This window comes from Ochotona curzoniae, unplaced genomic scaffold (genome assembly GCF_017591425.1).
Source record: "Ochotona curzoniae isolate NIBS_2020 unplaced genomic scaffold, NIBS_Ocur_1.0 scaffold_3835, whole genome shotgun sequence".
Lineage (NCBI taxonomy): Eukaryota > Metazoa > Chordata > Mammalia > Lagomorpha > Ochotonidae > Ochotona > Ochotona curzoniae.
Window position 1 is genome coordinate 22,359,448 of NW_024467114.1, and position 12,161 is coordinate 22,371,608.

The 12,161-nt window shown below is 47.2% G+C and overlaps 1 protein-coding gene across 2 annotated transcripts in view; it reads right to left on the bottom strand.

Annotated features, from left to right (window-relative positions):
• The window catches only part of FKBP9 (FKBP prolyl isomerase 9), a 34,891-nt gene that overhangs the window by 16,833 nt on the left and 5,897 nt on the right, over nt 1–12,161 (bottom strand). The window contains exons 3-7 of one of the 2 annotated variants that reach the window (XM_040964645.1): nt 10,538–10,549; nt 9,923–9,992; nt 7,767–7,819; nt 1,061–1,206; nt 473–662 (exon numbers count right to left, since the gene is read on the bottom strand). In XM_040964645.1, the coding sequence (XP_040820579.1) occupies nt 473–662; nt 1,061–1,206; nt 7,767–7,819; nt 9,923–9,992; nt 10,538–10,549 (471 nt within the window). The remainder of the gene's footprint in view (nt 1–472; nt 663–1,060; nt 1,207–7,766; nt 7,820–9,922; nt 9,993–10,537; nt 10,550–12,161) is intronic. The other variant, XM_040964646.1, reaches the window with a different exon arrangement.

Consider the following 12,161-nt stretch of genomic DNA (forward strand, 5'->3'; position numbering starts at 1 on the left):
AAACCCATCACCATCCCTAGAGGGTGAGCATTTATGGCCCAGTGATTCCAAACACAGAGCCCACATACTCGGTCCAGAAACATATAAACAGCACGTGTGTATAACCACACTGATGGACAGAGCATGTCAGCGGGTCCGCTAAGCAAATGTACCCCCGAGAGAGGCCATCTCAGAAGGGGTTCCTGGTCTCAGGCTCAGTACCTTCTACACTTAAAGGGAAAAACTCAAAAAGCATCCAAACGTGCAGGAGACAGGACCTTAGAGACAGGACCCTTCAGTTATTCAACACTCCTCTTAGGGCTTTTTTCAATGTACTGCACTTTGACTCTGGACCCACGAAATAAGGAAAGGAGTTTGGTGCCAGATACAGTCTGTGAAGAGGGCCTTCCCTGGTTTTCCCATGGGCATCAAAAAGCAGACAGAAGACACACAGGGGTGTTTCATCAGCAGTGCCACAAAGAGCAAGACTCACCTGGAATCGAAGAGTGTTCCATCCAAGAACGTCCCGTTGTAGTGGTACCTAACAAAGTCAGACACCTCGATGGTCCGGGGGCAACTGGAGGGCTTGAAATATGTGTGAACCTGAACCTGGTCTTCAGAATTCCAAATATCCATCAGAAGTACGTCAAAGTGCAGCACGGAGTCTGGGGGGATCACTCCAGCTGGAAAAGAATTCACGCTGAGATACTGTCACCTGGTGGGTCACACAAGCATTCACAGACACCCAGGACATGGCCAATGAAAATGGAAGCCAAGAGAGCTCCAGACGGTCACAGACGTGACAACTCCTATCTTCCCTCCAAATGAAACTGAAGAGAGATAAACCAAGTGGTGCTCTTCTCTGGGATATGCTTGGATACCCAGCCTCAGCGACCCCCTCCTTCTCTCCTCTTTAGCAGAGAGAGCCTCAGAAGCCACTGCTCGTGTGTGTGTATGTGTGTGTGTGTGTGTGTGTTCACTGCTTCTTGTGCTTCATCATTTAAATCTCCCCAGATTTCTCTCATCTGCAAGACAGACTACAGTGTGAACCTTCTGGTGCTTCCTGGGGGCAAACACTTACAGACGCCCTCGCTTCCATAGGCAAGCTTCGGGGGGATCTTCACAAAACGCCTCTCGTTGACGCACATCCCGACCAGAGCCTGGTCCATGCCCGCGATCAGCTGGCCTTTCCCCACAAACACGTTGAAAGTGGAGTCTCTGTCGTAGCTGAAGATGTGGTAGAGAGAGGATTAGCATAAACGGCCCATTCCCTGGGGAGAGCGGCTGGTGGGGCTGCAGCAGGAACGCAGAGCAAAGCAGAGGGACTGCCTGCTGCAGGAAGCATCTGCATGGGACAGTACTTATTTTTTTAAAATCATTATGCTTTGTTGTTACTGTATTAGAAAGTGACACACACACACAGGCCTTTATCTGCTAGTTTACTCCCCCCCAAAAGGCCACATCAGCCAAGGCTGAGCCAGAATATCCTGGAATTCCATTGGAGTTTCCTACATGGGAGGCAGGGACCCAAGTGCTTCGATCATGATTCACTGCCTCCCCAGACACATCAGCAGCAAGACGGCTCAGAAGTAGAATAGCCTGGACTGAACCAGTATTCTGATGAGGCTTGCAGGTTCCTAAACAGCAGCTTAACTAGTTGTGCCTCGACACCCTGCAATTAAACTCGTAACCTCAGTTTCCTCTACCTCAAAATAGGAGGAATAAAACCAGGGGCCCCAGGATCACGTATAATCTCAAGAAAAATATTCTGGAAACCCAACAGTTATGCCAGTATTGTAATTATCAGAAAGTCTGATGGAATGCTTTCAAAAATTATTTACGTGAAAAGCAGAGACAGACAAGAAAGGGAGATTGCGCCCATCCATGAGTTCACTCCTCAAGTGCTTCCAGTTCTGGGATTGACTGGGACCTGGGAATTCAATCCAGGGCTCTGACGTGGGTGGCAGCAGCCACTTGAGCCTGCCGTCTCCCACAGTGCATACGAGCAGGCAGCTGGACTCAGAAATCGGCCAGGAATGGACCAGAAGAACTCTGACACGAGAGGTGAAATCTTCATCAACCTACAATCACTATAGCTTTACACTGAGCACCTGCTTCTCAGGAAACATTCTGAAATCATTAATGTTTGTGATTTTTTAAAAGATTTTTTTTTTAATTGGAAAGTGAGATACACAGAGAGGAAGATCTTGCATCCACCGATTCACTTCCCAAACGGCTGCAATGCTCAGAGCTGAGCTGATCTGGAGCCAGGTGCCAACAGCCTCTTCCGGGTCCCCCATACGAGTGCAGGGTCTCAAGGCTTTGGGCCATCCTCGATTGCTTTCCCAGGCCACGGACAGGGAGCTGGATGGGAGGTGGGGCTGCTGGGATTAGAACCCATATGCATATGGGATCCCAGCACGTGCAAGGAAAGTACTTTAGCTGCTAGGCTACCATGCTGGGTCCAAATGTTCGTGTTTTATAGGCTACAGTGATAAACTTGACATTGTTTGTCAGAAGATAAATAATGAATTGGTGGCTGTGAGACCCACCCTCATCATCATAAATATCAAATATTTACAGCTAACATTAGCTTGCCTATGAGGATAATGTGTTAGGTTGCTTTGGGAGAAGAGAACCATAAAAGAGGCCCAAAGAAGGGACTTTGCCTCCTTATAAACTGGTGGAGAGGCCCACAGAGTTTCAGAAAACTATGTTTAAAAAAAAAAAAAAACTGCAGACAGGGTTGGTTACAAACAGTGAACACGAGAAAAAACTTAAAAGTTCAAGGGCATGGTACAGTCTGTATTTAAGATAATGAGGTGATAAAACCAGCTAGTTGATATCAACGGAGACTTCTACTCACTGGCAGGGAAAGACAAGCACAATGAAACTTTAGTGCAAGTTTCAGAACCACAATTACAAAAAAAATACCATTTTCATTTTACGTATGGAGACGCTTAGCAAAAAAACTCACCCGTCAACCCATACAAATACTACCAGTGTTAATCTACAGTTAACTTTCAGATGATTTTCCTCTCCCATTCTTGCTTGCTTTCACAAGGATCCTGTCACTCCTGGTGCCGTAAATTATTAACTGTGGGGACTTTGAGGGCGTGCCGCTTTTGGTTTTTGTAAGTCACGCCCACTTTGTCCTCATTCTCCCTAAGGAAAAGCTTGGGCAAGCGGCAGAGGGCAGGTCACCCGGTCTGGGGCGTTTCCTCACACCTGCCACCCCTCCCTCATTCCTCTGGGCTTCACAGAGTTGGGTTTTTTGTTTGTTTGTTTGCTTTTTCCACAGCCTTCCAGTCCTTGAAAGCAAGGACAACAGCTAGGTACCTAAAGCAGCCTCATGCTCCCACCTTCCACCTGCAGGAGTGTTCAGTATCCACTCCCCCAAACGCCGGCTCTTGCATTTCATCTGGCTGGGGCCCGGCCATTCCAGAACCATCATCAAACTGGCGGGTTGCTAATAACGGGTCAGAGAGCAAGACTTCAAAGGCTCCTCAGGCCCAGGACGTGTACAAACAGCAACAAGACACAGAATATGACTTCAAGCATGTATTTTTCTTCTGTAGAACCTGAATACACAAGGAGAAATACATATGATGGGGAAAAAAAAAAACCTATGCACACATCTCATTTTTTTTTTTTTTGCACCAACACAGATTCTTTTCATTCCACTTTCCAACAAACTTTTAAAAGGTTCTCTTGCTTTTTAGTAACGGTGGAATATTTGCCATGCTTCAGATCCAGTAGCAAATGAAGCTCTTTGCAGGTACTATGAGTCACTTAATCTTTCTACTCAGGGGGGGTCTCCAAAAAGTTCACAAAAAAATGTATATGTTGGAAAAAAATGTACAGATTTTAAAATATACTCTATCGTTTACTTCCATGTTCCCACATATCTTCTGAAATGCCCTCACATACTTCAAGGTAGGTGCCATGACAGCCATGCTTCTTCGGGTTTAAAAAAATGCCCTGACCTCTAGAGCAGACAGTGTGGCATGCTGGGTTAAGCAAGAGTCAGGATGTCTGAATCCCATCTAGCAGCGCTGGTTTGGGTCCCTTCTCCTCTGCTTCTGATCCAGCATCCTGAAAGGCAGCAGATGACGAAGGCCCCCAGGGTCTGTGTCCCCACCACCCATGTGGAAGCCCCAGATGGCCTTCCCGCCTCCTAACCTCAGCCTGGCCCAGGCTCAGCCCTGGCTGTCGTGGGCATTTGGACAGTGAATCAGAAGATGGACAATCTCTCTCTCTCTGTCTTACCCCATCTCTCTGTCATTCTGCCTTTCAAACATATATTTAATTCCCAACTACAAAAACCTAGATAAGTGGGAGAAAAGCTAGAACCCAGGACTTCCGACTCTGAAGCTCCAGGCACAAGGCCTCCCAAGATGAACTATAAAAATGCATGCTGCCTCACAGTATTTCTTTTCATCTGATGACTGTGTTAACTACCAAAACACCTTTCCTAATTAAAACGGATACATTTACATACAAAAGAAATTGACACTGCCAGACTAGCTTATTTTACTGCTTAAAGCTCTGACCATCTGGGGAAAAAACAACAACAACAACAACGACAAAACCTTTTTAAAGCTATCCTTGAGGTCAGTATTATGGGTAACAGGTTAAGCCAGTGCCTGCTATGCTGGCATCCAATATGGAGGCCAGTTGGAGTCCTGGCTGCTCCACTTCCAATTCAGCTCCCTGTTAATGTGCCTGGGAAAGCAGTGGAAGACGATCCAAGTGATTAGGCTCTTGCACCCACATAGGAGACCCAGGCAGAGCTCCTGGCTCCTGGCTTTGGCTTGACCCAACCCTGGCTATTGCAGCCATTTGCAGAGTGAAGCACCAGGTGGAAGATGTCTATCTGTCTCTCTCTTTAACTCCAACTTTCAAATAAATCTTTGAAAACTGGGCCTGGCACGATAGCATAATGGTTAAGGTCCTTTCCTTGCATATGCCAGGATCCCATACGGGCACTGGTTCTAATCCTGGTGGCCCCACTTCCCATCCAGCTCCCTGCCTGTGGCCTGGGAAAACAGTCAAGGATGGCCCAAAGCCTTGGTACCCTGCACCCGTGTGGGGGACCCGGAAGAGCTCCTGGCTCCTGGCTTTGGATTGGCTCAGCTCCAGCCACTGCAGTCACTTAGGAAGTGAACCATCAGATGAAAGATCTTTTCTGTCTCTCCTCTCTGTATATCTAACTTAACAATAAAAATAAATAAATCTTTAAAAAAATTTTTTTTTCAAGGTTTCCTCAGCAAATTTCTGCTGATCAGCACAACTGGCACAACGGTGTATTATCACACTCAGAACAGCATGAAAATGAATCTTGCAAGCTCTGGGATACTCATAAGCAATTATATTGCCTGACCTGGTATGTGGTTATTTTCCACCTCTTTTATAAGCATCTCAGTCAGGGTCCTGGCAGCACATAGGCACCACACCCAAACAAGGCAAGTCCAGGAAAGCTGAATAAAAGAGCTGGGGACAGCTGCCAATCAGACCCAATGGTGAAAAAAACAGAAAGCGATTCCTCTACAGTGAGGAACAAGGCAAGGATGCCTGCTTCTGTCCTATTTATTCAACATAATTTTGGAATTCCTAGCCAGAACAATTAAACAAGAAAAAGAAATACAATACATCCAAACTGGAAAGGAAAAGGCACAATTATGTCTGCTGACAGAGAAAAGAACTTCACACGCAGCAAACTACAGAGCCAGAACTAGTAAACCGACTTCGCGGAGCAGCATACTATAAAAACAGCACACAAACATCAGTCGCATTTCTATATATATGAATGAGCAGGAAGGAAAGTTAAGGAAACATCAACAACACCATCATAGAGAAAAAAATTCTTAGGAATAAACCTAACCAAGGGGGCAACAGAACTGTGCACTAAAAACTAGAAAATACCGCTGAAATGGAAGAAGATGCAAATACATGGAAGGTCATCTTAGGATTGTGCATTGAAAGACAATATTGTAAATAATGTCCATATTACTCAAAAGATGGCTACATGGGCCCGGCGCGGTGGCACAGTGGTTAAAGTCCTCGCCTTGCATGCCCGGGATCCCATATGGGCGCCGGTTCTATCCCGGCAGCCCCGCTTCCCTTCCAGCTCCCCGCCTGTGGCCTGGGAAAGCAGTCGAGGATGGCCCAAAGCTTTGGGACCCTGCACCCGCGTGGGAGACCCGGAAGAGGCTCCTGGCTTCGGATCGGCATAGCATCGGGTGTTGCGCTCACTTGGGGAGTGAATCATCGGAAGGAAGATCTTCCTCTCTGTCTCTCCTCTCTGTATATCCGCCTTGCCAATAAAAAAAAAAATTTTTTTTTAAATAATAATAATAAAAATAAATCTTTAAGAAAAAAAGATGGCTACAGAGTCTGTGCAATTCCTCTCATATCTCTAATGGCATTTTTTTTTTTTTTGCAGAACTAGAAAAACAAACGTCCAAAATTCAGTTGAAATCTCAAAGGACTCCAAACAGTCAAAACAACCCTGAGAAAGAACAAAGCCGAAGGTCTTACATTCCACGATTTTGAAAGGGATTGCTGGGAGTTGTGCCATGCATCCACAGACTAATCCCCCCTCTCCAGCACAGCATCCTCTGCAGGTGCCGCCTCATATTCCAGCTACTCCATTTCCAATCCAGCTCCCTCTTTTTAACCTGGGAGAGCAGTGGAGGATTGCCCAGGTCCTCGGGACTCTGCAGTCATATGGAGCCTCAGAAGAAACTCTTGGCTCTTGGCTTCTGAACGGCTCAGCTCTAGCTGCTACAGCCACTTGGGGAGTGAACCAGCAGATAGAAGATCATTCTCTCTGTCTCTCCTTCTCTCTGTAAATTTATCTTTCAAATAAAAACAAATTTTTAAAAAAATATGTTACACAATACATTTTTAAAAAGATTTATTTTTATTCGGACTTGACGCAGTAGTCTAGTGGCTAAAGTCCTCGTCTTGCAACACTGGGATAATCCTTGCAACACCAGTCCTAATCCTGGCGGCCTCACTTCCCATCCAGCTCCTTGCTTAGGGCCTGGGTAAGCAGTCGAGGATGGCCCAAAGCCTTGGGACCCTGTACCCGCGTGGGAGACCTGGAAGAGGCTCCTGGCTCCTGGCTTGGGATCGGTGCGGCTCTGACTGTTGCGGCCACTTGGGTCTCTGTCTCTCCTCCTCTCTGTATATCTGACTTTGCAATAAAAACAAATGTTTTAAAAAGATGTATTGTGAAACTATGACAATGAAAACAGTATGATACCGACATAAGTATAAAATATAGACTAAATAAACAGCATCAGGAGCCAATAAACCAATCTTCACACATATGTACACTGTCAGGAATATAAATTGGCACAACCACTATGGAAAGCAGGGTGTAGGGTTCTCCAAAAAAAAAAAAAAAAAGAAGAAGTAGGAGTACCATTAGTCTCAGAGTCCCCTTTCTACTTCCTGGCATTGACCTGCCAGAAGCGACCAGAACAGCTCAGGTAGAGCTTTGCACACACACGGTTCCCTGAGGTGTCAATCTTGAGAGCAAAGTTCCAAGAGCACCCTGAAGTTCCAGCCGCTGAGGAATAGATGACGAAAACGAAGCCTGTGCACACAGTAGGACATTACTCAACCTTAAAAAAAAGAAGGAAATCCTACCACATGCTACAATAGGAATGAGTTACAGGAGTATCTAAAGCCATAAAACTCAGAAAAACCCAACTTCTGTCTTTCCCGTGCTCATTCCCAATTTTGAGCCCTTCCATCGCTGTCCCGGGAACTTCTACCTTCCCCTGTTCTGGAGGGTTTTGGGAAGCACCTGCAGTACCCTCCAATGACACTCTGCCAATCACCCACCCAGGCACCATTAAGACAGGAGCCGGCAAGCAACCCTATCATATTCATCTCACTAAACTGCCTTCACGGAAGCATGCACTATGTGTAACACATTACTTAAAATAAATAACCACCTTGCCCACACCTCTAGTTCTGAGTACAGGTTTAAATTTGCAGCAAGAAAGAACTTTTAAAAGAAATAGCAAACTGAACATGTCCCCAAAGTCCTCAGTGCCCATTGCTTCCCAGCCCCCTATGCTTTTCTCTTTTACTTTAAAGGATCTGAGAAGGAGGTCATTGCAGACAAAAGATGTCAACATAACCTGAGAAGGTAGAAAGAATGCAGAGGGAGCAGGTACTAGCAGAACTGAGATCTATAGAGGCACTTGAAACAGATCTTGGAAAAATGGAATGAAAGCCAGGCCATTGAGATCATTTTTATCTTGGATCCCAAGGCTATCACAGAGGGAAAGGAAACCTGCCCTTTGTTCCTGGAAGCCTGGACCACTACAGAAAAAGGAAAGTCAGCTTGCTGTGACACCTGTGTCAGCGTGGACAGCTGAATACTTCTGACCGTGGCCAGAAGTGCTGTCTCAGGGTTAGTCCTGGCTCACCCTGGCTGACTCCAACGGCTGACACAAGGACAGTGGTGTCACCACAGTCCTCAGCAAATGGGACTGAAAGTCATCTCCATGTTGGCCAACGTCCACTGCTAGGGCTGGACCCAACTGCAGATTCAACGGGGATGGGTGTTCAGCACAGTTGCTGGACTGCCTCTTGGGATATCCACATTCCGCAGAAGCACTTGGACGGAGTAATGGCTCCTTTGCTTGTTCAGGAAGTAGACCAGCAGACGCAAGATACACCTCTGCCTCTCTTTCAAATAAAAATCAATTATTAACTATGTGTCTAATGGAGAGGAATAAAGTCTGGACTGTCAACTTTACCCTGTATCCATACCTAACATTCCCAAAGTTGACTTTAGATTCCCCAGGCACCCCGCCCATGAGTATTTCCCTGAAACCACCACCTCTACCAGCAACTGAGATCTGGCGGGGCGGAAAGGCAGGCAGTGGATGAAATGGCAAAAACCAAGAGGGCACCACGATGGAGGAAGACAGAGAAGGGGCAGGAAGAAAACATGTCCCTCTGCTACATGGCTGGAGGCTCAGATCCTGATGTGGAAACAGTCGGCTTGGACGGTTTCTGGCATTCTAAAACACCCCTAGCAGAAAACATGCGTGAAATCATTACACTGTTGTTAGAGATTGTTGTTTTTAAGCAACTGCACACATGAAAAGGTCAGATCCCAACAGATAATCCGAATTTTACACAAGCATTCAGCCCTGTAAAATACAACCAAATGCACAGTCATTTATAGGAATGCAGTTACCTGCAGCGGTCATGAAAGAAGACTTAAAACTTTGTTAACCGGCCTACAGAGGGGACACCTGGCCAGCCCGTCAAGGCCCTTGGGGCACCCAGGAGGAAGAACAGGCCTGGAGGAGATCAGGAACTCCCGGAATCAACCAAAACGGCAGTTTCTCTGACGTCATTCCTCTTTGCCACAGGAAGAACCTGCTGAGCAGCTATGGGGAGCCACACTAAAAATGTCTGCCATCTAAAGAAGTATGTCTTGTTTTATCTGAAAGGCAGAGTTACAGAGAGAGCGAGTGAGGGAGAGACAGAGAAAGAGCTATCTTCCATCTTCTCTGAAGATAGAGGCTGCAACATCTGCAGATGGGCCTGTCGGAAACCAGGAGCTTCTTCTGGGTCTCCCAGCTGGGTGCAGGAGTCCAAGCACTTGGGCCATCCCATGCTGCTTTCCCAGACCACAAGCAGGGTGTTGGATCAGGAGTGGAGTACCTGGGACTTGGACTCGTGCCCACAGGGAATACCAGCAGCACAGGTTGTAGTTTTACCCACATCCGCACAGCACCGGCTCCAAGAAGCATATTCCAACCTCATCAATTACGCTACCATTACTGATCCCCTGCAGACCTCCGTGACTGTCCTTAGGTGGCGTTCATCCCACTGGCCCTTCTCTGTAAACCAGTCCCCCTGACAGAGTGAGCCTGGGTCCCAAGTTTGGACCCTGTGACTTAACACCAACCAGCTTCTCTCGCAGGAACCTGGAAGTGAGGCAGGTTCCAACCAGCACAGATGGGCATGGAAACCTGTTATAGCACTGTCTTTGAGGAGGGGAACAGTGAAGGTCCCTCTGCAACCCCCTACCCTGAGGTAAGGGGGTAGAGACCCAGAAAGGGACTCAGTTCACAATTCCAGGCCTTCGGGAGGAAGCAGGGCTCCTCCTAGCAACCACCCCCCTCCTGCTCCCTTTTCACTCCCACCAGCGGGAAAGGCTTTTATATCCTCCCCTCCCCTTCACCTGATGTCAGGACAAGGATGCCCGTTTCATTCTCGGCCTCACCCTGGCGCCTGGCACGGGAAATGCTAGATGATTATAAACTGTAAATTGAAGTTGGAGTTGACTCATGTGGTTCCTGCTCAAACTGAGAGTTGATTCACCAAGTATTTCCACTTATCCCTCTACACAAAAAATCTCATAAAAGGCACTACACTGACATCAACAATCCCCAGCCTGGCCATCGGGGTCTTCTACGGATCCATTCTCCCACACTTTTCCAGCTCTGAATTCTCCACCTCCTGACCCAACTCTCATAGCCTACTGAACATGCACTGCTCATGCCTTTGCCCATACTTTTCTTTCTTTCTTTCTTTCTTTTTTAATGATTTACTTATTTAATTGAAAGGCAGAGAGAGAAATGTTCATAAGCTGATTCAATGGCCAGGGCTGGGCCACACAGAAGCCAGGAGCCTGAAACTTCACCCGAGTCTCCCTCGTACCTGGGCCATCTTCTGCTGCTTTCCCAGATGCATTTAGCAGACAGCCCACGTGGATGTCGGCAACACAGGTGGCTTAACCAGCTGTGCATCCCACTTCCTCACCGAAACACTTTAAGGAATGGGATCCCACAAATGCTGAAGACCTAGCGCCAGCCTCAACTGCTGCCCAGAGCTTTCCTTGCCAGGGCTTCCTCCAGCAGGAAGAAATCCTTGTCTCTGGCATTGGTAGAGGTGGTACCCCCATAGTATACCACATCCAGCTGATCTGTGTGAGGCCTGAGCATGTCTCTAAGTCTGAAGGTCAGATATGAGGTGACCCACGTCCCCTCTCGTTTCTGGGCCTGCTGCTGTGCCCCGTGTGCAGCTTCCTAGTTCACCATCACCCTGGCTGACTCCTACTTTCCCATGTAACTGTTGGCAGGTCTGTCCTCCCACCAGACAGTCTGTGTAATTTATTTCTTGCCACATTCCCCAGCACCTGGAAAAGGAGTCAATAAACACGTGTTGAATGAAGGACTGCGTAAAACAAAGTTGACCTTCGTGAATGAGTTTAGAGTGATGGTTCACAGAACACGGCCATCAGACCAGCAGCAGCAACTGGGAACTTCTCCGTCTCAGCCCATAACTGAGTCGGAAGCTGTGTATAACCAGCACCCTGGCTTTCTAGTTCAGACTCATACACACACAGTTTGAACACCACCGTGCCAGGGTACCTACAACAACACAGCCACACAAAGGCATCTGACAGGCATATAATACTCATTGAATGCCTAAACCTTCAGGTTCCAGAGGCAGTGCATCAATGAATTAGATGCTGGTACTTGTTCTGCCCACTTCATGACAACGGGGACATGTGGAACTTCAGTCACCAGAAAGGAGGTGATCATTTTCCTCACTCTCTTGCTAGGAATGCTGGGAAACTCCCACAAAGTTGAATCCAGGGGCAGTCTTTGGCCTTCTGGCGGCTGTGATATGGGACACAGGCATCCACGTCAGGATTTAACTCCTACCCCAGATTCTTGCTAATGTGCACCTTGAGAGACAAAGGCTTAGTTTCCAGTCACCCACATGGGAAACCCAGATAGAGTCCCAGGCTTTTAGCTTCGGTCTATACCACCCTTGGGTGCTTCAGGCACTTGGGTGAGTGAACCAGTGGATGTAAGATGTTTCCATGTTTCAAATAGCTTTTTTTTTTAAAAAAAAATGTTTTTAAAAAGCTGTATCAAAAGTGGCTGAAGAGAAGCACCCTAAAGCTGGAGAGCAACTCTTGCAAGTAGACTGCCAGCTTCTTCCCCCGGAACACAGAGCATACTACGAAGCTCACAGAGGCTCTGACACTCAACCACGCATAGCCTGGCAAAACAGCCCAGGGACTTGAGGCCTCCTGGCAACTGCGACTGTCCACAGGTCGAAAAGGCAGCAACCGCCCTGGTGCCCTGGAGATACAGAACAAACGACAGAGATATAGGTAGAAAAAA